The sequence below is a fragment of the Blennius ocellaris genome (assembly GCF_963422515.1).
Source record: "Blennius ocellaris genome assembly, chromosome: 7".
Classification (NCBI taxonomy): domain Eukaryota; kingdom Metazoa; phylum Chordata; class Actinopteri; order Blenniiformes; family Blenniidae; genus Blennius; species Blennius ocellaris.
In genome coordinates, this window is record NC_137656.1 from 15,309,286 (window position 1) to 15,336,245 (window position 26,960).

At 42.5% G+C, this 26,960-nt stretch overlaps 1 protein-coding gene across 1 annotated transcript in view; it reads left to right on the forward strand.

The window, feature by feature from the left end:
• Positions 1–3,454: 3,454 nt before the first annotated feature.
• Positions 3,455–26,960, forward strand: part of ank1a (ankyrin 1, erythrocytic a) — a gene marked incomplete at its 5' end in the record, with an annotated part of 85,033 nt that continues 61,527 nt past the window's right edge. Inside the window, one exon of the mRNA XM_080499761.1 lies at positions 3,455–3,580. Within this exon, the coding sequence (XP_080355887.1) occupies positions 3,455–3,580 (126 nt within the window). The remainder of the gene's footprint in view (positions 3,581–26,960) is intronic.

Below are 26,960 nucleotides of genomic sequence, written 5' to 3' on the forward strand. Positions count from 1 at the left end.
AACATCTATTACAAGCAGCCTCATTCAACATGGTGTTGCAGGGCACTGGAGCTGATCCTGGCGGGTCACAACCTGGACTAGAGGTGTCCAGAAAATGGCCTGCAGGCCAGTTGTGGTCCATGAATTATTTTTAATTGGATAACGGGAATGATCAAAAATCGTTTGCTTGCAGGGTCTGCACAGTGGTGCTTTGGTTAGCTCTCTCAAGCTTCCTGCGACCCGAGGTTTGACACAGAGCTACAGATGATTGATGGATGTATGAATTTACCGACATGTTTGAATTGTTTGACATGGCTAACCTAATAACTTTATAAAGCAATATACTCTAACTTTAGTGAGTGACGCAGTCCTTTATAGTTCTCCTGTATATTTTTCAGTATGTGGCTCTTTTGTTTATAATCTCCAAATAACCTCACATTCATGTTTTTGGACTGTTGAAGGAAGATGAATCTCTTGAAGAAAGACACTCTCTGCTCAATAATGGCTTTGAAGTGTCGAGTCGGTGATCATTTTTATGTGTTCACTTAATTTTGATGTCTTTACCCTTTTCCTTCACATTGAAGTAAATACGTGACACGGTTCACTGGTGGTAAATACAGTTGACTTATATTGTGCATTTCCACTTATTTAACAACCCCCAGAGTGCTTCATTGTCACATTCACTCATTCACAAATGCATTCGCACACAGATGGAGGCAGCAGCCATGCAAGGTGCGCAGTCTATCCAGTCGTAGTAGTTTAGGGTTCAATGTCTTGCTCAAAGACACTTCGACATGAGGACAGATAGGGGATCCAACCGAGAACATTCTGAGTGAGTGGTGACCTGCTCTACCAAAGCTACCATAGTAGAGCTATTTGATATGGAAGATTATTGTCCATTGGTACTTTATGATACTTCCATGTTTGCGGTTGTTTTACTTGTCGGTTATTTCCGTTACTTTCAGCTCTGAGCAGTCATTTGAATGCCACCATTCCAGCTGCAAGCAGTCAGTGCTCTGTAAAATGTGGTCCACTTCAATGCAATCAAGGAATGTTGCGTTAGCTTTGTGCACTGGTTGTCGAAAAGCCATCCATCATAGGTTTCTACACCAGCCTGCTCTCTGCAGATTATGTAAGTGTGTTGCTTGTCAGACTGAGACACCCTCATCTCCACGGGGTTTCCAGGTTCATCCACTAAAGACGCTACAACTGTAAGTGGTTACAACAGCTGCGTTAAAGTCAAACGTTAAACTTCCCTTCCATTAGCACAGGAAGAGCTTAACAAGGCCAGCATACTTGGCTAAGCAAAAACCTTATTACCAATGCAGTCACAAGTCTTGCTGGCGATTCATTTTTTTTTCATATTCCCAAGAGATTCAATATCGTGATGGATCTCTTGCCAAGGTGCTGTCAGCTCATCAGTATTTGTGTTTGTTTGTGTCATCGCTAGGCCACATGAGCAAGTGATTTGTGTAGTAGCATTGCAGACAGAAGGCGATATCACCAGTCCTATTCATTAGTATGCTGCAGTATATGGAGGGAGCTGCTATCAGATCAGGGGAAGCCTTGGCAGGAGAGCAGAGGAAAACACAGAGTTATGGACCGATCTGTGTGAGTGCAGCAATATGGACAGAAGGTAGGAACCGATAAGTGGGTAGATTTATAAAAGATTTCTGGAAATGGTATGAAATTTCTAATATTTTGACAGTAAATAGCAAGAGAGTTTCATGATGGCAGTTACTGAAGAAGAATGTGATTTAATCATGAGTCATAGAGTCGATTAGTCTGAAAAAAGACTGATGATGATTATAAGAACAGGAAAAGAAATTACAGCTGAAGATGTTTAGATGGTGAGTAATCATTTCCCAACTGTTAAATAACCAATAAATGGTATTAAATTAAAATATGGCTGCAGAATTGCTCTAATGACACACACAGAGCTGGTGAGTGAGTGTGTGTGTGTGTGTGTGTGTGTGTGTGTGTGTGTGTGTGTGTGTGTGTGTGTGTGTGTGTGTGTGTGTGTGTGTGTGTGTGTGTGTGTGTGTGTGTGTGTGTGTGTGTGTGTGTGTGTGTTAACGCACATGTCTTGGCATGTGTGTGGACTGTGGGTGTGTGTGTGTCTACAGTATCAGTGTGAACCAAACGTGTGATGTATAGTGAGCCAGGCAAAGAGAGATGTTAAAGGATTTTTTTCCCCCCGTGTCAGCAGTTTCACAGGGAGGAGGAAAGACGTAGGGGAGGGGAGAAGGAGGGAGGCAGAGCCATACCAGTAAACAGGTGCCGACTCCATTAGCACCTCATTCTCTTTGCGTATAGATCCACACATCCATTGTATTAGACACACAGACCACTTGTGCTGTGATACATATGTTGCATATTTCTGTGTGCGTTTGTGCAGGAAAGTCCATCAGATCACAGACGGGAAAAGGCAACAAATCAGACGAAGCAGTCATTGATGCAAAGATTTTAATGACGTTAATGTCTCACTCTTTACAAGAGACGGTCAGAGAATGATAGCCAGTTATGCTCTCAGCTTCCATTTAATACACACAAGCACACTGCACCAACATCCTTGCATGGGTACCAATCCTGTCTGCTGCAGCGCCTGAACAGTAGAGAGGGAGGAGGGCGTAGGGATAGAGTGAGAGAGGGGGTAAACGAGCAAGGGGCAGCTTTTTTTTCCCTCATGCATGTTTTATATCCCCCCCCCCTCCTTTGGTATCCTGGTGTGTTTGTGTGAAGGTGACGGTGTGATTGGCTGTGGTGGTGACAGGTTCCCTTTGCAGCCCAGTGATCCTACACAGATGGACACACAGCAGGACTGTGAGATACAGAGAAATTAAATACAGGAAAAGGAAACAAAATCAATGCGATGTGAGGAGGGAGAGCTGACTTTGATTTAAAGCTGCTGAAGCTATTTCTCAACTGACTGTCATTTCATCCCTTTTTAATCTTTGTTGATGGGGAAGGGGGTGGTTGATGCAGTTTGACAGCTTGTTGAGGCAGTCCACACACACAAAAAAAGACACGTAGAGATGGAAAACAACAAGGAAAGAGGGAAACCTGTTTGTTGACTGTTTCTTACTGTTTTCCCTCTGCACAGGGAAGGGAGGATATCGGGGTGGAAAGCCGCAGAAAGAATTGAACGAAGGAAGTGAGAGTGCAGACATCGACGCGCGAGAGAGGGAGAGGGAGAAAAAGAGAGCTGCGCTGCAGTAGCATCCCACAACAGACGGCTGAGGACTGTCGGTGTGTGTGTGTGACTGCACTGCTGAAGAGGAGGAGGAGGGGGAGGAGGAGGAGGAGGAGGCAGCAGAGGGTGAGCACGCTTGCAGACTCTGCAGGGCCATAGAGGAACGCAGAGAAGCGCCAGCGCTGGCCCGCGCCAGGTAGAAGACCCAGCAGTGTCCCCGCGCAGACCGCCGCCGTAAGACCTGGACACGCCAACGCCCCCCAGACTCCGACCACCGGCGCCATGGCACAAGCGGCCAAGCATCTCCGCAAGAACAAGGATTTAGAAGCGCAACTTGAGCAGGAGCGCAAAGAAAAGGAGGAGGAGAGGGTCAAAAAGAGGAGTCGCTCACGGGATAAAAAGCGCAAGGTACTGGGGACTATTCACAGGTGGGATAGTGAGTCAGGGGTGGGGTGATGGTGGGGTTGGGATTGGGGTGGGATTGGGGTGGGAAAGGGGTGACTGGAGAGGGGGGCAGGAAGGTTGAGATGGCCCCCCCTTTCTTTCTCTGTCATGCTACGCTGTGGTCAGGGGTGCCAGGGCACACATGGAAACCCAATCCCGAGTGTGTTTCTACTGTGTGTACACTCCCTGGCACACATGTATGTCGTGTGCATACAGACACTGGGGAAACGGTACTACACAATGCATGCTTTCCTGCTCCTCTTGACTGCTTTATACCTGCTTTATTGACTGTCCTGTCTGAGTCGTCTGATAAGGCAGTGTAGTACTCTACCTCTCACGGTGTCTCTGTCCCTCTTCACATTTCTGTCTCGTTGCCCTCTCTCTGTCTCCTCGCTGCCTTTGTTTTCACACTGCAGTATGCTATTAGTGAGCAAAATTTCTATACGGCTCTAATCTTCCTTGAGGATAGTAAGCCGGCTTATTTCTGCGGCAAACCATTCTCTTTCTGCTCTCTGTTTCCCCCCCCGACTGTGTGGCATCGTAATGACTGCAGAGCAGTACCTGCAGCCTGAGAACTGCCAGGCAGAGCTGGAATAAACGGCAAGGTTCGTTGTAAACAATAAATCTTTGCTCCGTCAGTCACAGACTGCGGGGGACCCATCATCAAGCTCACTTCATTCCTACGGCCGCTCGTCAGATTCCTCTCAAACTTATTAATGAAAATGAGTCATCTGCATATTGTGGATCGGTGGCAAATTGGTCCTCAGCAGCGGAGTCCAGACGCCCTGTGTTGCCTGCTCTGTGCCAGGTTGGCTGTAAACCAATCTGATGCTGATGCAGTAGAGACAGTGTTATGCACGGAAACACAGTACAGCTCCACTTCCCTGTGAAGGGGAGAAGCAGGGCTGATCGGCCGATGTATGGGATTAGATTTTTTTTCAGTCTTGTCTGCAATACAACGTAGATTGGCAAGGTTGTTGGACACATTTGTACAGATTCTTGCAGATCAAAGACAGAAAGACCAAGAAAAGAGTGGAAGGTGGTATGACTCATACACCTTGGTGGATTTCAGTCAGTCGGGGTTTGCTCCTCAACTCTTTTTGCTCGAGTGGGACTTTCATCACACAGACACACATGACACCAGCATGCCTGTGATGACTGACATGAGCCAATGACTCCTGAGTGACACTTTTCATCATATTTTCCACCTCTAACCTCTTAAACAATGTGATCTAATCGTCTGTTTGGCTTTAGTTAAAGAATCGTAGAATGAAAGCCCAGTGCAGAGGTCTGTGTGCGTGTGCATTATGCATGTGCACAAGTGCAGCCTGTGTCTGTCAGGAAAAGATGTGGTAGAAGGAAGGAAAGCGTGCAGCTCTGAGCAATTTGCGTAGATGGGGCAGGTATGAGATTTCTGGTAAGTGTGCTAATGCAGTGCAAGTTTGACCAAAAGTGTATGGTTTCAAAGGATCCCATATCACTTATGTAACCATGCAGCTCAAGTCTTTCAAATGAGCTTCCCGACTCCCTTCCAGCTCCCCTTCTATGTCTGTCTTCCTTTTTTTTTAACACCGGCTTACAGCCATTCCTCGTCTCTGGGACAGATGTTAACACTGGGGGAATTCTCTCTCCTTTTCCTGCTTCATGGCTTCAGCTACAAATTCACTGTCTTCAGTTTAATTCATGAGTCGATTATCACCATTTCATTACATCGACTAGGTTATTTTCAGTAGTTATTTTTCTATTTTTCATTTCACCAGCTGGCTTTTTGAAGTGACTTGGTAGTGTTCCCTTCCTCACAGTGCAGGCAAGGTCAACACTTTTGTATATTTCTGGAGCTGTGATTCTCAAACTGTGGTACGTGGACCACCAGTGGTTCTTGAGCTCCCTCTAGTGGTACATGGGGGCAATATTAAATTATGAAAATAGCACAAAACATACAATGAAATATATAACGTATTAAATTTATATTCAAAATAAGGAAATTCATAACAACTCCGTAGCTAATAGGGTAAGCCACATCAGAGGAGAGCCCGGTGTTTTCTCAGGTGGTACACACTGTGGCAAGTTTGAGAACCTCTGCTTTCATTTAGTCTCATTTAGGGGGCAACACATTGTGATTGACTAGAATTCTGAGAACTTTCAGTCAGTCATCACATGTTCAGTCAATCAGTGTTGCACAAGTTGACTTAAAGTCATGTCTTCCACGTGATGAAAGCTATTCTAAGATATTTTATAGTAATATTCTTTAAAAGTATGCCACAGTTGCACTTTGTGAGGCGGTGTACATTTGAAAACATTGGTTTCACACCAAACCTTTTATCTCTTGCCATTTTCATCCTACCAGTTTCAATATATACTTGTTCAACACAAAAAAGAGAACCAGCCTCAACCATGTATTCCTTCTGCTTCTTTGAGTATTAGATGTAACCAGCAGTACATCACAAAATTATCTTTGAGGTGACAGCTTGCCGGTAGTTTTATTTTCTCATTCTGCTCATTGTTTTAAGTTTTGTTGATGTAGCTTGAATGTAGTTATTACTTGTTGCACATATCTGGGAACATGTGATATAACCGGCTTTGTTATCGTCTCTACTGCTTTAATATTTCTAATCTGCTGTTTGTGGCTATTATCTGTGTTTTACATGGTCATTCCACCCCTGTGAGTTCAGAAAACGCTGTGATTGCCACGCTTGAGGTCGTACCCACTGCTGAACTCCTGGTGTCATAAAACGAACAATTCGTCATCGCAGGGTGAAAGTGCCATTTTAATTAGCTCCATAGTGTAGTCGCATTATCTCGCTCAGGTCAGTTGCTGAGCAGTGGATAATGTCCTTAAATTACTTTTATTGATGAGCTTGCTCCTCTTGAAAAAGGAATATTGTCGGAAAACGAACAAAGCTTTATTGTCCAGGTCAGCACCGACATTCAACTGACTCTGTGTCTGCCTTTGTGTCTGACGCTGCTCTAACATGAAGTGGTTTGCGTGGTGATGGCGACCCAAAAATGTGGAGTAATGTTTTCTATATTGTTTCTCATGTATCAGGATTAGTAATAAATGGGGAAGAAAGTGGATCTTGTCCACTTTTCATTTTAAGTTGTTTACTTCATTTGTGTCTCAGAACTGTTTCAAGGTTATGAGAAATGCAATTCTCAAAAAAAGAAGAAAAGAAATTGATCTCCATTGTATTCCAGCTTATTATTGACATTCTAGCTCCTGTGTCCTAAACATCTGGGCCACTTCCTTTTTGTAGCTTCTCGAGGAAAGCTTGTTCAATGACACTTATTGTCAATTGCAAAAGGACTGGTGACATTTTGACCAGAAGACAGTTCCAGTAGATGCATTATGTAATCAAATTCTTATTCTTTGTGTTCATTCCAGTGAACTATGAGTGCCAATAATTCAGATAAAATACTGGATACCAATATTAAAGGAAATTTACTGCTGGATTTGCAGTTAGAAAATAACAAAATAAGTCAAATGAGCCTGTTAGGTTTGGAATACAAAACATCATATTATTTAAGTATATTTCTTATTGCTCTTTACTGATCTGGGCTCTCTTGTTTCCAGAACAGTTGTTTCAATTCATACGATCATGATGAACTTTCAGGATGTGTAACAAGTCAAATACGAGCAATAGGGATGTATTGATTATGGATAATAACAGTATGGATTTCTCATTTCCTTTTCTTAAATTGATTGGATGTTTTTTTTCTTCATGTGTGGATATTATTTCAATTTACCGATATAATCCAACTAACTTTATCATTATCTGATCATTGAGTAGTTTTCAATAGGCCAGCTAATAAAGTGAGCATATTTTTTAGGAAGTTATTTTGGACAAATTGTAAAAATATTTCCAACGGGAAGCAACACATTCAGGAAGATCATTCAGCTAATTCAAGTAATGAAAGCAGATTTTAAATGTAACCTGAGATTGAAGTTTTCAGTGTCCATTGAATCAGGTGCAGTGGGTTGTTCTGCAGAGTTTGTCCAGTCCATGTGGCTGTAACGTAAGGTGTTTTGAGACCTCCTTCTTCCGCCCACAGTACAAAAACATGCATTTGAGCATAATTGGTAGCCGTAGATTGTCCATGGATGTGAATGTGAGTGTGTGTGGTTGTCTGTCTCTCTGTGTTTGTCCTATGATAGACTGGCGAGCCATCCAGGTTGTAACCTGCCCTCGCCCATAGTCAGCTGGGATTGGCTCCAGTTACAGCAGATATTGCCGGTAGTGAAGACTGCAGTGTTGAATAGTGCCATCTCCCTCCTCCATCTCTGTTTTCATGAAAAACTCGAGAGGGGAACAGTCGATCAACATTCCAGCCTTGTATCTGTATCCGTCTGCCCTCCTGAATCTCCTAACCTTACTCCCTCAATGAGAAGCAAAGTCTTCACTGAGCTGAACGTGTTGATGTTTGAGACAGATTGGAAGTATAATGCAAGGATTGTGTGTGTGTGTGTGTGTGTGTGTGTGTGTGTGTGTGTGTGTGTGTGTGTGTGTGTGTGCGTGTGTGTGTGTGTGTGTGCGTGTGTGCGTGTGTGCGTGCGTGCGTGCGTGCGTGCGTGCGTGCGTGCGTGCGTGCGTGCGTGCGTGCGTGCGTGCGTGCGTGCGTGCGTGCGTGTGTGTTAGGTTGGTGCAGTGGATTAGAGATGCTGCAGCAGTGATTAAACTATAGCACCCGTTTAATGATCATCCCCACTTTAACGAGAAACTTCAAACTGTTTTTTGTTCCTTTATGTTTTTGAACAAAAATAATCTTGATTCGAGACTCATAACTGCTGTCATGTCAGATGTTTTAATTATGAAGATCTTAGTTTTTTCTGTTGAGGAAAAGTTGTGAATGGGCATTATGGCACATGTTTGTCAAGGCGCCCCAGATGTTCTTGACATCCTTTTGCAAGACGGCCAGAAACTCTGCAATACACAAACGCACTCATGACCTTTCTCTATGGAAAATGACATGGTGGAAGCTGATCCAGCTCAGACGGCCAGACTTTCACCTGCTCAAAAGCAACAACTACGTGGAGCCTCCGGTTGCCAACTCCAGGCTGGGACTTTAGAGCAATCGTCTCTAGACCCAAGGGAGGGGTGAGGGGTGAAGGTTTATGGTATTCATGCCACAGTTTCACTTCTCCTGCAGTTGTAACATTGAGCCCGTTGTTCAACACTGCTCAGGCCTGAAGTCATTGTATTGCTCATAGATGTGCCCTCGGTATGCTTAATCCTCACAGAAGCTCTACATCCATGTCACGGTGGCTCACTTCTACACATACAATCGATCTGTTTGTTGTTGCAACTTGTTCTAGTCATATTAGATTAGAAAAATAAAACTTCCCTGGTTTCCCTAATTTCACCAGTATTTGCCATATAAATGCCATACATTTAAATATGCATTGGAAACTTGATGAGAACACAACAGTCCAAGTCCAAGTTTGTTCAGAGCTGTGTCATTATTAACTTAAGTCCAGTGTTCAGTCTCCTTCAATCTGAGTCTCTGCAAGCTGAGAAGAATCGCTGTCTTTCAAAATGTCTTGATGCTGTATTGAAAACCTTGTTGTCAGCGTCAACATTTTAGACTTGAGTAGTCTCCCGTCTATTCAATGTACAATTCATGCAATCATTTTATTTTTTATAATGTGTTTTCTGGAGTTCCCATCGGCAGCATTTCAGAAGCAGTTTGCTGTTGACTTTGAGTTTCAGAATTTTTCTTTCTCAATTTTTATGCTTTGCATTTTTGGCCTTTTGCTGTTGGGTATGGTATAATGTTTAAAGTGAAATCAACACAATCTAGAGTCTTAGGCCTCATCCTGAATGGCCAAATGCTGTATGTTGATATTCACAGCATGAATGCACAGTGCACAGAAGAACTGAATTTATCGCAGCTCAGTCAGTCATTTGCAATGTGTATGTTGTGAATGTTAATAAAGACAAATTGTGATTTATCATGCAGTCCATGATAATAAGAAACCAAATCATTTGTGTCAGTATAAGTGAATGTTTTCAAGAAATCTTATAAAGATGGCGACGCCGTTCCGTTCTTTCCCGTGGTTTTTGTGTGTGTGTGTGTGGGTGTGTGTGTGTGTGTGTGTGTGTGTGGGTGTGGGTGTGGGTGTGTGTGTGTTTGTGTGTTGACACCATAAAAGATCACCAGTTCAGGCAACCAGCGGTATGTTCATCTCAATTCTCTGTGATCAAACATCACTCAAGCCTCTGTACATTTCTGAATCCTTTATTGTGTGTGCGTGTGTGTGGCTGTGGCCCTGTGGAACCCCTCAGACAGATGACTCAGCAGGCTGAGCTGGGGCACTCACTCACATTGATGGAGCTTGAGTCTCACCGAGTCCAGTGCTTGGCTCTCCAGTAAGTGCTGCTGGGGGAGGGCGGCCAGGAGCTGCAGCCTACTCTCCTTTAATTAAAGCGGGAGTGGAACAAACACGTGAGGCCAATTCACTGAACCCGCATCTCTCTCCTCCCAGTAGTGGATCTTTATGAGCTGGAAGCGACTGATGAGTACATTTTTAAAACAGATACCAGAATACTCTCATTTCGGTTCATTGGTAGGGAAAACTCCACTTCTCAAAAGTTATCTATTCTTGGCAAGAATGAAAAAAAACTCCCCCCTCCAAAAAACAAATGCAGCAACATCAAGCATCCAGACGCTCCGTCTCTGCAGGACTCCGGCTTCCCCAAAAACTGCGAAGCTCGAAGATATTTTTAAATTGTTGATGAGTGATCAAGATGTCTCACCATGTTGTCAGTTTCATGCTCACTGCAGTGATTCATTCTTTCATTTTAGGAATGAAGATGCAACCATCTGCACCTGCTTATTATGTGTTATTATCTCATCTTATTATGTAATAAAGAAGGCATGATGTGTGTATTTGATAATCCTCATAAGCCTGGCAGACACTTTCCATTTATTGGTGTGTTTCTCAGCTGATTATTGTAAATGAAGGAGACACGTAGGACTGAAGTCTTTTCACGGGAGAGAAAAAAACATGAAAATTTCAGCAGAGGTTTATGTAAACCTTTCAAAAATTAAGAGGAGCCGCATTTGTGTGTGGTTGTCCTCCCACACCACGTGAAACGATGTGTCATGCTAAGAGGGGCTTCCTAGGATTTTTCTCCAAGTGCCTCCTCCTCTCTGCCTCTCGTCGCCCTCCTCTCTTTCTCTCTCCTTGGCCGATTGCGCTAATCTCCTCTCCCAATTGTTATTCTGATAGTGCAGCTGTTACGTAACTCCCTGAAACAAGTATTGAGAGATCAGGGTTATTGAAATGGATCCTCATCATGCCCAAATGAAAGAGGAAGAAAAACTGAGGCCAGGTCTTCATCGAGGAATTTGATCGGTCACTGCTTGAACAGTTTGTTGTGAAAATAGGAGAGGTTGTTGGTGTCCGTTGTCCAACCTGAGCCCTTCCCCTTTAAGCTCCTTCTGGCTGATGAGGGAGGAGAGGAAAGGACAGGAGGTGGGATAGAGAGCTGAGTGGGGTCTAATGTACAGGTACTGTGAGCCCTGCCTTGATCTGCCCGGCCCCCTGCAGCATCTCTTGGACTGGAACATACCGTGGCTGCATGAGCCTCCGCAGTGTGCATCCCAGCATTTACCGTATTGATCTGTCCCACTTTACCCCAGAGGTAAAAGATTTCACTTGCCCTGTGTGTTCAGCTCTAAACACCAGGTCTTATAACATGTTAACATTCACCCTACAGAAAAATTCTAAATCTCACCCATTTTTCAAAGCTCTCTGTTTACCTGTCGCTGAACTGGGGCAATTTCATTGATCAGAACCTGTAATGGACTTTAGGACTTTGCTATTTCTTACTTCTTTAAAAAGTATTGGCAGTGTCTAGTTACTGCAAACACGAATTGTATATTTTATTTGAGAAAGTTCATTATGTCCATGCTTTTGATTATACTGTCCAGCTGGACCAGTCTTTATGACATCCACAGTAACTGAAGTGGCAGTGTTGTGTGAGTCAGTCTGACTGATTTACTCATTAAACTTAGACAGACGTCTATTATTTTGTGTGGTTTTTTTTAGGCGAGAAATGGTCTCCGCTCTCGATGTTAATGTTCTGAAAGAAACCAATTTACCAGCTAATGACAACAGGAAGAAGCGGAAACGGCTGAAATAAATTACCATTGATGTTTCCTGCAAACAACAAGTCTTATAAAAAAAGCAACTATAGTATTTTGCTAATATATCACAGGTACTGTAGATGATGATAGTTAATTTGACTTCTCGTGGAACATCTTTTTAACAATTTGTTTCTGTATTTGCTATATTTAAGTTATTTTAGGATGAGTGTAAACTGGAGTTTTATGGAACCAGTCATCAAGGAAACACACAGAATAGTTACACAGTTGACTCAGTGAGCACAGCAGAGAGACAGCGGCTCTGCAACTGTTAGGAACCAGCCCACTGAAATGTCACTATTTATAACCGCAATAACGGTTCTATAATATTAATTAATCAATTTATTAAGTAATTGGTTATAGTCATGCTTTACCAGTTAAGTCACTGTCCCCAACGCTATTGAAAAAACACTACAAAAACCCATGACCCTTAGTCATTTGTGCTATATTTTTTATTTATTTTTTTCTATCTGCACTGTTGCTAGTTTGTTCAGCAGGCCAGTGTGGGAAGCAGTATATATGTGGGAAGCGCCTCATGTGTTGTGGGCCAGAGCTTGGTGTAAACACGAGTGCTCAGACTGAAAGAACTTAAGTGTCAAGAAGGAGAAGAGTGAAATCAAAAAGGAGCGAAATGTAAGCGGAGCGTGGGTGACCCGAGGGTGACTCTCTGCCCTTTTCCCTCTGTATTGGATGACTAGTGTCTTATTTATCTGATTGATATTATGAGTCCTTTTTTTTGTCTGTCTACTGGAGGAAAGAAAAATAATTCAATTCAAAAGCCAGCAGTACAGTAGGTCATTACGGCAGCATAGCTTCCCGGCTGTAATTCTCCGTTCCAGTTCTCTGAGTGCGGACAATAGAGAATGTCTGATTCATTTAATGCAATGGGCTGGAGAAGATTGAGTTCATGATTGGAGTCTGAATTTCCTGACTGAATTAAACCTGCATGGTCCAAAGTGATGCCCAGAAATACCGTATAGATGTTACATAAGCGTGGTAGGACGTTTGGGCTGCAGATTCAGGTTTGTTTTTTTTTTATGACCAGAAGCCTTATTTGAGCTCCAGAGCAAGAGAGCACAAGACCAGATGCTGGTTGGAGCTTTGGAGTGTCTCTGTGGGCTCCCTTATGACACGTCTTACTTAGTGGAGTGCAGATTTCTTGAGTCATCTAATCCTTGTGTCAAGTGTCATTACAGTGTTGTAGCATCATGGACCTGTTATTAAAAGCTTAGCCATTTGTAAACCCCTTCATCTGGATCCCCTGGAGGGAAAGGTGGTGTCACTTTGATTTGATGCTCTTCACTTCTCATCTTCTCCAGCTTCCACAGCGATCCTCTCCTCTGTGTTGGCCAATACAACACACGGAACATCCTGCATTTATTCCGGGACTGAACTTTGCTTCCTCTGCAGCAGCAAATGAAAACTGTTATCGTACCACCATGTACAAAATACGGCCTCTCTGCCAATTCTAACAGTTATTTTAAGCAACAATGACTCTGGCAACCACAGCACATTTCCACATGAAAAAAAAAATCAATCAATCTGCAAGCAAAAGCATTATTTTGTTGATTACTTTTAAATCCTCAAGTTGTAGCAATGATATTTTGATGTGCAGATTCTGGAGAAAAAGTGACTACTTTTGGATCTCGGAAAATAGTTTTAGGACAAAAATGATCTTACTTGAATTGTTAAAGCTTTTGTACACATTCATTGGAGGATATTTGGCATTATTTTGAGTTTCAAGGCAGCACTTTACAAAAGCATTCTTCTTTCAGCTGTGTTGTAGCTCCTGGGTAAATCTATGGCTGAATGTGCTGTGGGGACTGACAAGATCAAGAGATGACCCATAAAATGACAGCTTTGCTCACCATTTAAAAATGTGGATTAGAATATCCAGAAAAAATTTAAATGTCATTGAACAACTTGGTCAATGTTGGGACAGAGATTATTTGTTATTGTGGTAGTTAATACTTCTAGGAAGAACTGAAGACAGAAGTGATCTTGAAGTTAATTAAGAAGAAATGACAGTGGAACAGAATTAATTAATCACAATACAACTTGATTAGGTTAAACTAACAAAACTGTCTTTTGACTGTGGAAATAAGTATTCCAGATAAAGTCCACGCACACACTAAGACTGAAATAAAACTATGGACCATCTTGCTGTGTGGCAAGAGAGCGCTCGTCACCATGCAGCTCCCAAGCACACCAAACCAATACCATCAGTGCCAGAGCTAAAAAAAAAAAAGAAAGAAAGAAATATTAAGCCTTTGGTTATGAGGAAGTGTCTCATTATGTATTTGCTGTACAATAATTCAATGATAGTTAACGTCTAATCCCTGAAGCACATTTTTCTTTGATGATATTGCTCCCCGACACACTAATACCTAATTGTGTCCAGTCTCTACTTAAAAAAACCATTTCGTTTTCTGCGTATGTGTTTTCTTCTTGTTCGCGCGTCTCCGGAGGAGCTCATATGTTCATTGGGCAGAGGCACGCGACTTGTCTTCTGGTGCAGGATTTACTAGCTATCTTGGAGGATAGTAGTGTCACCCAGCCTCTAATTGGCTGACCCCACAGATTTTTCTTGAGCAGATGCGGAGCCTGGTATGTCCACCCCCCCTTTTTCCTTTCTCACTACAGCTGGATTGTGATCCTCCATCCCTCCTATAATCAATCCTGCTGCTTCAACACAGCAAAGATCTCATTCCTTCTCCCCTTCTTCCTGCCGCAGAGAGAGAGAGAGAGAGAGAGAGATAGAGAGAGAGAGAGGGGGGGGGGGCATTGCAACACTGCAAAAATCATAGATTCTATCCTGAACACCTCCCTCTTTCTCCCCTTCGGTCTCTGAGTTTGCACTAAACATTATAGATCCACGTTTACAGAAAAGCAAGAGATTAAGTGAGCAACAGTGAGAGGAAGGAGGAGGTAGGGGATGGGGGGTGTGGACCATTCAGTCACTTTCACTGTTACGGCAGCTTTATGTTTTCAGTAGGCAGGGAAATGGGAGAGCAGTGTTGGCACATATTGGAATAATTAGCTTCCATTACGTATCTTTGTGAAGCCTTTGATTATGATAACAGGCATTTGTGCATGTTGTGTTTCACCTGCATTTGTAACCCCCTTCATATGAAATCATTGAGGATCGAAGGGGAATGTGTGTGTGAGGGGGGGGGGGGGGTCGGTCCTCAGGGACTGAAGCGGTATATAGGCTTGGGATGAAGGAGAATCTGTGTGTATGCAGCAGCTTTACAAGGTCAACCGCACCTCACGCTCGATCACATGTAAGCACACATGTATGTTGACTTGGCACACACACACATCTTCTGCCAGCCAGCCCTTAGTCAGCACAGGGGAGGCAGCTCTGGGAGTGTTGCATGTCGCCACCTAGTGTTGATATCGAGGAGTTTCTCATCATGACAGGAACACTGACACCATTTCTTTTTTTATGCTGTTTTTGTTTTTGTTTTTTTGTTAAAGTGAAATGCTCAGCCGTTTCTCCTGCATGCATGACCTCTGAACACACGTTCACATCTTGGTCTTAATCTGCCATACTCTTTATAACACGCGGGACGGTCCAGCTTACGTTTTACATGACTTCTAGAAAATCATTGTAACCCTATGATTCATCTGCTCTCTGAGCCCTCTGTTAGAGTGAGTGTGTGTGTGTGTGTGTGTGTGTGTGTGTGTGTGTGTGTGTGTGTGTGTGTGTGTGTGTGTGTGTGTGTGTGTGTGTGTGTGTGTGTGTGTGTGTGTGTGTGTGTGTGTGTGTGTGTGTGTGTGTGTGTGTGTGTTACACTGACCCCGCTGAAAGCCAACAGCTGGCCCACTGACGCCTCTAATGATCTCAGAGGGAAACACTGTCCTTTAAATGTTACTGACACACTAACATCACATGCTCTTACACACTGAAAACTCATCTCCTTGGCCCTGCATTCTCTTCGTTTTCATGTTGGACTGACACAAAAAGAATATTGGGCACCTCTTTTAAAGTGGATTATTCATTTTTATCGATGGCGGCAGACATTGGCTGGTCTGCCGTTGGCTGTGTTCATGTTTGCCTCTTTTCCAGTCCGCTCATACAGCAGCGCTTCCTCTTCCTATTCTCTCTTCGATCCTGTGGCCACTCTTTTCAACCTTTCCTCTGCCGCCTCCTTGCAGAGTCTCGGATGAAGGACAATATACAGTAGAGCTTGAGGCAACGCAGTTAGTGGGATGGTAATGGAAAAAAATGTTTGTTAGGGCATAGAGCACCAAGAATTTGACCTCAGCACCCCCTTAGGCACAGACTTTTAATTGACAGCACAATGCGGAATTACTTTTGCATCTCATGCTGGTGTGTATGTGTCTAAAAGAGACTGTATATGGATGTCCACTTATTGTGGCTTCCTCTTAATGAGACCATATTACGACCCCTGGGTGGTTTTGTGTGACTAAAATAACTCCTGGGTCAACATTAGGACCCGTTCAGTTTCTTTCCGTTTAAAGGAAATGTGTTACTATGTTTTACTAAGATTGCCTTCATCCAGTACCTTTTCTTCACAATACTTGCTTTACATGTTTTGTTTGTGTTTGACCTTGGTCAGTAAACTGAAGGTCATCATCAAGCCACTTCCTTACACTTCTTGTGACTTTCCCTCCATTCATCAGTTTTCTTCGTGTCCCACATCCCCAGCCATCACTTCAATCCTGTCGTTTTTGCATTCTCGCGTTCTGCTGACCCCTTGAAACTGAATCCGCTTCAACACTTATTCACTTATATTTTCCTCCTCCTTCCCTCCTCTCTGAGATACCTCATGGTCATTTCAACCACACTCTAGTCTTTAAATCATTCACTTCTTATTTATCAGGATTCATAGTTGATTTCATAGAAGAGCTTTCCCAATGTATTATGTTGAGCTGAATGCAAATGAGGCAGAGTATGGACAAGGACCCTACTAAATCAGTTTAATGATTAATTTACACTTGAAAATGCACCAATTCTATTTAACGTGGCTAAAATTCACAAAGTCGTTTATTTCATTGTTTCTTTGTTTTGTGCTTTCAACTGTGTCTAATTTGTAAGGTATTTTTATGCTTCACTTTCCTGCCTTTTCTCACGATTGTAGCATTGTTGAACTTGTTGTTGTGTAACATGCTCAGAATATCTCAATATTGAGCAGAGGTGTATGCGTGAGTGTGAAAATCTGTCCAATGCGCGCTGCAAATATTCCCGTGGAAACCGTTTCTATCCACAATAACTGCTGGTTCAGTCATAGAGCATCTTTTTCACTTTAACTTGGCCTGCTGACATGTCAAAGACCCTTCATGCTTTTATCTTTTTCGACCTCATTTCTCTGTTTATGACACATATTGTATTGTATTCTCCAGATAGAGAAAATGATTTTTTCCTCCAATGTTTTTGAAAAAAATGAACTAATTATTTTCTGCTTTTGGCACTTTAATGTTTTTCAGTTCAAAACAACAAAAGTTTATTTCATTTCACCGTGTCTTCACTGCTCTCTCCATCTAAATATACAAAACAAATTGGAATGGAAGCAATAGCACGAGCTGTAAGTCAACATGCGTGTGTGCATTTTTTCACCCAACATGGCTCCGTACAGTATCCAGATACGTAACTGTTCCCCTCAATGACGAGATCAATTGCAAATAGCTCCACAGTCCTCTGACAATAATGTACGATGGAAAGAGAAGTGCACAGAACAAATGTGGTCTCATGATTGAAATGTCTGCAGCAGACCTGAACGTCGGCCAGATGTTTGTCCTTGACTGAGTGAAGAGACTGTATCTATATGATTGGGATTATCTGGATTGATTTAATTTATTCCTAAAAGATGAGCGACGAACAGGTCATAGCTCCCTCTGCTGGTAGGAGCAAGGTCAGGGCTCATTTACGTTCAACTTTCGCTGTGACTCAGGATTAGGGCAGTCCAACAGTGGCGCATGATGCAGTCAGTGGGCTGACAGCCGGTTCAGAGATCATCCACAACTCAGTGAGAGCAGACAGGATGTGTGAAGCACTTGGTGCTGTGCTTCCCTTCAAGGAATGCTATTGGGTTGTGTGTGACGCCCAGAGGACTCCATCTTTTTTTTTTTTTTTTTTTTTTTCCCCAACAGCCACACATTGCCCCAGATACCAGTCCAGGATGCAGTACACAAACTAGCTGTGTTCACACCAGCCTCTCCCCCCTCGGATCCAGTGCAGCAATCCAACACTGTTCTGCAATACTTTTACGCAGTCATCAATTATGCATAAAGGATTTCTGCACTCTTCAGTCATGGGCTTGAAATACTGGAAGATGAAAAAGAGTCACAAGGTTAAATATTTATAGAATTTTCTAAAAACTTAAATAACACGGTATCTTCAGTCAATTACTCTTGAAGAATTATTAGCGTCGATGCCATTGATTAGACTGATATTATTCAAGTGCAGCTGCTCTTTTTAACTGTAAATCAGTGCAGGCGTACATAATGAGTGTGTGGGGAAGGTTGTCTGATTTAATATCATTTGGGCAACAATTTGTCTCATTCTCTGCACCTGCATTACAAAATTAACATAGGGCTTCGTTGTGTTCTCATACATAACTTGGGTGGCCCTATAAATAACCACATCAGCACAGTGTATTCACGGGACTCGGTGGAAAGATTTTAAAAACGTCTGTCTACCAGACCAGCTGCACGGCTCATACGGTCAGATGAAAAGGTTCGGCGTTTAGTCGAGCCTCGTTTTGCAAAAATAACAACCACTAGACTTTTCCAATAACCTCTAATTAGTGTCTGGACCTTTATGAAACATCTACGGTTTAGTCAGGCTTGGTGGTGTCTCAGCATCGACAGCCCACTTCAAATCACCCCACAGATGTTCTTGATATTCCAGTCTATGAGCTGAGATTGGCCATTCCAGAACATTGCATTTGTTCCTCTGCATGAACGCCTGAGTAGATTTTGAGCAGTATTTCGGGTCGTTGTCTCGTTGAAATACCGAGCCCCCAGTGCAACTTGAACTTTGGGGGCAGACTCTTAAACGTTACTTCACTGTGGGGAGCAAGTGTTCTTCTTGGAATGCTGTGTTCTTTCACCACCATCCATAATGCTGCTTGCCATGCCCAAATAGCTCAATTTGTGTTTCATCAGTCCAAAGCACGTTATTCCAAAACAAAGTTGACTTGTCTGAATGTGCTTTTGTATACGGCAAGTGACAATTTGTGGTGAGGGCTCAGAAAACATCACTCTCCTGTAATAGCTCTTTCTTGGGCAAAGTGTGCTGAATTGTTGAAGGATGCACAGTAACACCATCTGCCATCATAGGTATTTAGAGGAGGCTGTGGCTTGTTTCTGACCATTCTCACCATCCTTCACCTTTGCCTCACTGATATTTTTCATGGCCTGCATCTTCTGGCCTGAACAGGAACTGTGCCTGTAAGCCTTCCTAGTTGTTTGTACCCTTTCCACAAACCATAAAACCAGCCATCTTCATGTCCAGGTCATTTGAGAGTTCAGTCAAGGAGTCAAAGAGAGGAAACGACTTAAAATTGGCCACCCTGAATACATTTTGTCATGAGTGAATGTACCCGTCTATGAAGATCAATGCTTAATGAGCTCATCAAGCCAATTTTGGGTTCCGGTTAATCTGTGTTAAAAGTGTTTAAATCAAGCAAAATGACATGGGTGATCAATTTTTGAATCAGATGCTTTTGAGACATGCAGGAAAGGTTTCAGTCAGCAGATGATACTCACAGAGAAGAAGTGGGCAGTTTAATGGGGGACTCCCTTGGTTTGATGAACACCGTACCAGGCTGGCTGCTGGCGTCGGGGGGGGGGGGGGGGGGGGGGGACAGCCATGCAGAGAAAGACACAATAAGAGCGTGGAGGAGATATAGAGACATTTCTGTGGATTGATACAAACACTGGGTGTAGTAGATGTTGCAGGTGTATAAAGCAGAGAGACACAAATAAATACTGGCTCATTGAGTGTTTGTGGATGTGTAACTGCTTGGATGAGCATTTCTAATTGCTGTCTGGGAAGGCAGATTTTAGTGCAGGGCTTAAAACTTTGTGTCTAGTGGTGTGTGTGTGTGTGTGTGTGCGTACTGTCTGAGAGGTGACACAGATTAGTGGAGGCAGGTCCTGCACTGTGTGGTCCACAGCACTGCAGGGTCATGAATGTTTTATGGCAGAAGAGGTGAGCTTCGTCCTCCAGCTCACTCAAGATCACATAGACATTTACGACGCAAAGAGGTGATTCATTTTCATGACTGGGCCAACTGTTGTATCGATATTCTGAATACATTGGATTTCTTTCTGTTATATTTATGACATTAGCTCTACAAACAGAATTGGTGCTGCATTTTGCCGCTGTTTGTCCAAAGAGAGCCAGTCAACTCCCACAATCATGTGTGAGTGTCATCCTCTCTCTTTTTAGGTACACTTACGTAAGGGGAAAGTAAAGAGAGGAGTCAGCAGGTCAACTTTGTAGTGTGTTACAGGAATACTATACTGTATAGCAGCATTTTCTCACAATACAAAACCACATATGCTGTGAATGTTATTTAATGACAGATAGGTGTGAATACTATCATGTTTCTCTCAGTTTATATGGTGCATGGTAATGCTACCCCTTCATAAGCCTTGACATCCAAGCTGCGGCTGAACTGGAGCCAGGGATCCTGTTCATACGCATTCATGAATATGGCTTTATTCATGTGAAAGGTCACATGTGCAATTGATTTGTTCTCTCTATTTTTACTTACTAAACTGCTATTTTAATTTCACCATAAAATCAATGAAACTTCTGAGGTTAAAAAACACGTCGTCACCTCAGTTTCATCATTTTCTCTCGAGCAACCTTTTAAAACCTGCTGATCAGGAAGGTTTCGCATAAACTCAAACCTCAATATTACCTACTGGATTCTTTGTAATGTGTCAGCTAATGAAATGACATCCACCTCAGATACTTTGTCATTGTCCAGAAATCTTCTGGTATTCTCATTTTAGCCTGTGGGGGGTTGTACGTTTGACATTAGGGCTGGGAGACATTTATAGAGACTTGTGTGAATGGTGGAATAATTCACACAATCACTTTTCCAGTCGTCTTTGTGTTTTCTTTTTGTGTTTTTTTTTGGCTCACTTCTCCTCCTACAGTTTTTAATCCAATTTTGACCATTCTGGTATCAAAACCTACAACTGAGTGAATTTCTGCATAATTATATGATTATTGAATTTGCTGTGTGTTTAAAGTTCCACAGAAAACGTTTTTTTAAACATATTTTAAAAGATTGTATAGCAACTTCACATCCATTCAGAGTTGCAAACATTTATTTTTAGGTTAATATTTGTTAATGTGGAATGATATATTTACAAATCATGCTCTAGCATGGCATTCCCGACAACACAGTGGGTTTACCAGATGGTATTTGTTACTATGAGTTTATTCAGTGAATATTGTCGGGCAACTAACATGTTCAACATGTAGAATCGAGGCATGGTTACTAGGCAACTGAATATTTGGCCGGATTTGGCTACGTTAAAGCCCTTCCTTTAAAAATAAAATCTGTGGCTTTCCCTAACGTCGGGGTATTTTACAGTATCTGGACGATCTCAAAATGTGAGAAAATATCTGCATTTTAAAATGTCAGCACAAGATTCAAAAAGTCTGTGCCACACTGTGTTTATAAGTTAATACAGTTTTCATGCTTCCACTTGGATTATTATTTGTTTAAAGATTGAGTTGAACCTCTTCTGAATCATGTTTGATGTCTCTTAATGTTGTAGCCGTCCTCGTCGGTGCTCAGTGTGTTAAGAATGAAGAGTAACTCAAGAACAAAGAGTATTTAAATAAGTTACTGTAGCATATCTGCAAACATCATTTTTTTTTTCTCTGTTCTGTATTTAGTCCAAGTTGAGTTGGTGGTGGTCTCACAGCAATTGAAACTGACTCATGGAAGCCAACTCACCACAGTGTTAACAAAATGCTCACACACTGCACATGCTGATCACTTTGAGCAGTAAATATTATTATTAGTGTCAATGTTAATGGCTCAGAGGATCCATAGATAACAAAAGCTTTTACCAGAGGCATGACAGTTGAAAGTGTTTTCAATTCGATGTTGGTGACCATGAAGGAAACTCATTCTGCAAATATTGGTGCCGTCAATGTCACACAAACAAGGAGGCCACTGAAACACAAAGGACACTTTTTGTCGAAGCTGAAGCACACCTGTCAGACAACACACGTCTGGACGAGTTTGACAGAGATCAATAACTCACGGGGTGACAGAATCGGAATGTACCTTTAGAAAAAACAGAAACAAAGACAAGGAAAAGGGGGAAAGGTGCATTTACGAGTGTGTGTCTGAAGCAGATTGCGGAGGGCGCAGGTTTGGTATCTAGCCTGGCACTTTCCTTGGCTGTTCATCCCTCTTTCATGCTCCATTTAGTCAAAATGGCAGCCACTTTGCTGTCTAAGGTTGAAACTATTTTGAGGCTTTGCTTCTGGTTGTAGGCTTTTTGGTACATGCTGATGAGACCATTTTTGCAGCAGTTATATACTTTCAGCAGTCTGGAAGCCTTGTATACTACCTTTGTCCTTTTGTCAAAAATAGAGCAGCCACCTTTTCCCAACAATGTAGTGACCTTCATGGTTTTTTTCAGAACAAGGAAATCATATGTGATATGCGACTAAATAAATGTTAAATGTTTCCATTTTGTGATCATTGTCGCAAATCATCATTGCTGGAAGCGCTTGCTTTTCAGTGGCCTCATTGAGCGGGACATGAATGGGGATGTTATTCTGTTGTACAGTGTCTTAGATACTCCTGAGTGCAGCTTGTTCCTTTGTCAGAGTGTGCCGTGTCCTCTCTCGCTTCAAATTACAGAACAAATTGTTGATTTGCCAGTTCTTTTCAATTTGATCCAAAATGGATGTACTGGTGTGGCCCACCTCTCATTGATGATAATTCACGACCAATTTTTCAAAGTATTTTCCCACACACAGTGCCGCCAAGTACCAGCATATTTCTTCAGCGGGGCCAACACTGTATCACCTTTTCACTTTCAGCTCTTTTTTTTTTTCCTCTCTCAACCTCTCGTTGTGTATAGCTTCACTTACAATGTTCACTCTCATCACATTCAAACCTTTCTGCTCCCTCCTCGACTCCCTTTTGTACTTATTCTCTCAGTTTTTGTCCACCTCTCCTAGTTTCAAGACATTCACATTTTTTTTCCAAGTCTCCTACTTTTCTTTCTCTTAAGTCCTTGAACTGACCCCAGCCTTTCCATGTGTGCATCTTTATAAGTCCTCGGCTTTGACAACCCCCTTGAGCGACTCACGCCTATAAAATCCCATTTCAAGAGCTCTCTTCCTGTTTCAGAGGGCTTCAGTGAGGGTTAGGGACTTCTCTGTGGTTGGTATGTGTCTCATTTACATCGAGGAGTTTGGGCTTTGTGAAAGCAGGAGTGTGTTTTTTTTCTCAGGCCACAGGTGTGTAGTAGTGGGGGGCTGTCATTGTGTCTCTCCTGTTTGAATAACAAAATTGAAATGAGTTTTCCTCTGGTGAGGAAAAGCAGCAGGGGTTGAGATTTTGTGAGATTTTACTCCGGTTGCATGTCTGTATCTAACACCTTTACAGAAGTTGAATCTGACTCACTGCACCGCTCAAACTCTGGATGAATACTTTTTTTTATTCAGTGTTCAGATTGTCTCATTGTCCTGGGAAGCGGTCCGATGTGTTTCCATGGAGTCTGTGAATTGGATGATAAATGGCCTCCTCAGATCTCATCACAATACTAATCGGGTCGGGCCAATCTATTGTACATCCCAAGGCAAACACAGAAAGAACATGTAAACTCCATACAGACAAGGCCATCTTTGTTTGTATTTCTGACGTTTTTATTTATTTTTTTGTTGCTTACTTTAATGCTCTCGTATCACGATTAGACTTTAAACAAATGGTGCCTTCATGCTTTAGTGAACTAAGGGAAATTAGTCATCACCAGCCATTTTTATAGGCAATTAAAGTAATTTTTCAAATGAATTGTCGGATCATTACGGAGTTGTGGTTCGTCACTGGTGAAATGATTTCCTGCATTTCCTTCTTCTGATAACTGGTTGCATTTTGATTTCCCTTCCTGATTCTACAGTAACAAATCTGGACACTTTTAGTATTCCTGGACTATTCATCAACGACAAAGAATAATCACTTTCCATCCGGAGATTCATCAGTTGTAGAAAACAAGACGGTAATAACATGACGTATAGATTGCAGTCTGTAGATATGCAGATTAGATTGTTTCCTCTCGTTCTTGGTAGATTGGAAGAATACAAGTAGCAGAGCTTTTCGCTGCCGGCACTCTCATTCAACACAGTTTTCACTTCTTCACCTCTTCTATTTTCTTTTTCATTTTATTGTTCTCACTCATCAGGACAGAAACTGGAGAAAATATGACGAGGAGGAAGAGTAGAGGACAGAGGACAGGAATTGAAAAGAGGATATAGTGATGTAACTGTTGGTGTCAATGGGGAGACTAAGAAAGCTCCATGAAAGCGGCTTGACTGTCCACCATCTGAATGAGCCCCACACTGCTGATAAGGATGATGAAAGGAGTAATGATGATAGTGGGGGTGCCAATTGGGTGCTATTTTTAGAAGCATTCGGCCAGCCTGTTGTGTATGACTTTGTACGTGCAAGTGAACGTTTCTTCATGCACACTCCTTTACATGTGTGCGGGTCATTTATGCAGGCATGTGCAGAACTGCAGTAATGCAAGGGTGAAGTATATGTCCAAGGGTGTGTGTGTGTGTGTGTGTGTGTGTGTGTGTGTGTGTGTGTGTGTGTGTGTGTGTGTGTGTGTGTGTGTGTGTGTGTGTGTGTGTGTGTGTGTGTACTGTTGTACATGTACACGTAGATGTGTGTGCCTCCTTTTCCAGAGTGCACATGGTTGTAGGTTTAAGCCACGTGCCTTTAGTGCTGACTACAGAATCAGGAGAGCTGCTGCAGTGAGGAGCTCATCGATGTACCCTCTTCATGAACGCACTGAAAATGGCTTTTCAACGGCTGTGCGTGTCCGTGTCCGTGTCCGTGTCCGTGTACGTGTCCGTGTGTGTGTGTGTGTGTGTGTGTGTGTGTGTGTGTGTGTGTGTGTGTGTGTGTGTGTGTGTGTGTGTGTGTGTGTGTGTGTGTGTGTGTGTGTGTGTGTGTGCGTGTGCGTGTGCGTGTGCGTGTGCGTGTGAGATAATTTAGTTCTGTTTTGGGCACCTTACTTTATTCACCCATATTATGGGGGCATAACAATTTTGGAAGCAAAAATCTACCTACAATGATTTTCTTTTCTTTTTTTTTATATCGGAGGTGAGAAGATGTTTTTATGTGGATTAAAGTTATGCTTCGATTAGGTATCAGAGTTAGGCAAGTATTAGTTATGTTGAGTATATAGTAATACAAGAGGCATCGCTACACAATGAATGTGAGCGTGTAAATCTATTCTATCCCTATCACACTTTTCTTATGTAACAGCCCACATTGAAGAGTTTTGGAGGGTTGTCTATTTTTAAAGGTTAGAAACACAAATCAGTTTCCGATGTGGGATTTGACAGCTTAATGCTCTGTTTCTCATCCTTGTTCTCATCTTTGTTTCTCATCCACACAGCTCTCTGACTGCTGTTCTTTTGCCCGTTTCCCTCTTGGAAATATTAACCCTCAGATTCAATTTCCCCAGTGTGAATCTAATCAAGGACGCTTGCAATAACGTTTTGTTTTAAGAACATTGCACCAGCCATCTATAGCGTTTTATTGGCTATCCCTATCATGGCAGTGCAGAGTGCATACTGGCAATACACTGTAAAGGCTCACAGGACTGAAGGTGGTGAAGGTTTACTTGATATCTGCTTCCAGGTCTCGTTACAGAAATGCCACAGCACATGTTTAAAAATTACAAGATGCCCGAGAGGGAATAGACAAAAAAAATGTGAATGGTTTACTCAAGTGACTTTGAAAACTACAGCAGCTTGCAAAGGTGTTCATACCACTTTCCCTCATTAAATAAATCCAGTGTCTCCAGAAATGATCTATTTAGTAAACATTGGCCCCCTTTTTGTTAATCTAATCTAATCTAAGAATATTTATGAACAAACGGCATCATCAAGACTGAGGAACACACCAGACAGGTCAGGGAGAAAGTTGTGAAGAGGTTTAAATCAGTATTGTTCTCCAAAAAACATCCAAAGTTTTGAACATGTCACGGACCAACGTGCAATCTATCATCTAAAAAAAAAGAGAGAAAAGGATTGATGATGTTGATGGAAGATGGATGGAGCCAAATACTGGGCGATCTTGGAGGACAAACTGTTCAGAGTCTGCAAAAGACTTGAGAGGTTCACCTTCCAGCACCGGGGTGTCAAACTCAGGTTCCTGGAGGGCTGCAGCCCTGCACGTTTTCCATGTCTCTCTTCTTTCACACACCTGATCCTCATGGTGGTTCATCACTGAGTTCAACAGAATGCCTGATTACCAGCTGCTCACTGCAATCAGCCCTATCGAAGCAGGGAGTCATGCAGAGCATGCGGGGCTGCGGCCCTCCAGGACCAGAGTTGGACACGTGAGTTCCAGCAGGACAACGAGCCGACTCACAACAGCCTGAGCTACACTGGAAAGGTTTCGATCAAAACAAATTCATGATATATACAAAATACATTACATTTATGACTGTAATGTGACAAAATGTAGAAAAGTTGAAGAGGTATGAAGAATTTTTGCAAGCCATTTTATAGATTCTAAAAATGCCTCAAAAGTGCTATAAAGTGATACTGAGTGATGGACATAAACATTTGACCCATTTAAAGTGTTGCTTGTGCCTGCCCAGTGTGTGTAAACGACAACACAGGTGTGAGGAAACTGCAAGTTGCCCCAGCGAAGGAGCATTAATGGGTGTTACATGTTGAAGTGAAGGAGGGAGCATCCATCTTTCTGTCCCAGGAGGGAGCAGCAGGCGGTGGTAGTAGTACAGCGCTGATAGATGACCAGCACAAGCTGCTGCTATATTATTACAATTGCTGAGTGCAGAAAATCCACAGTGTGAGCAAGCATGCACCAATACACTTACATCATTTTGTGGCTGTGGTGTGTTTGATTTTGCTTATTGGAGCCGCTATTCGTAGATTGGGATTCTACCTTTCTCATCCAGATAAACTGAAAATTTCTAACCT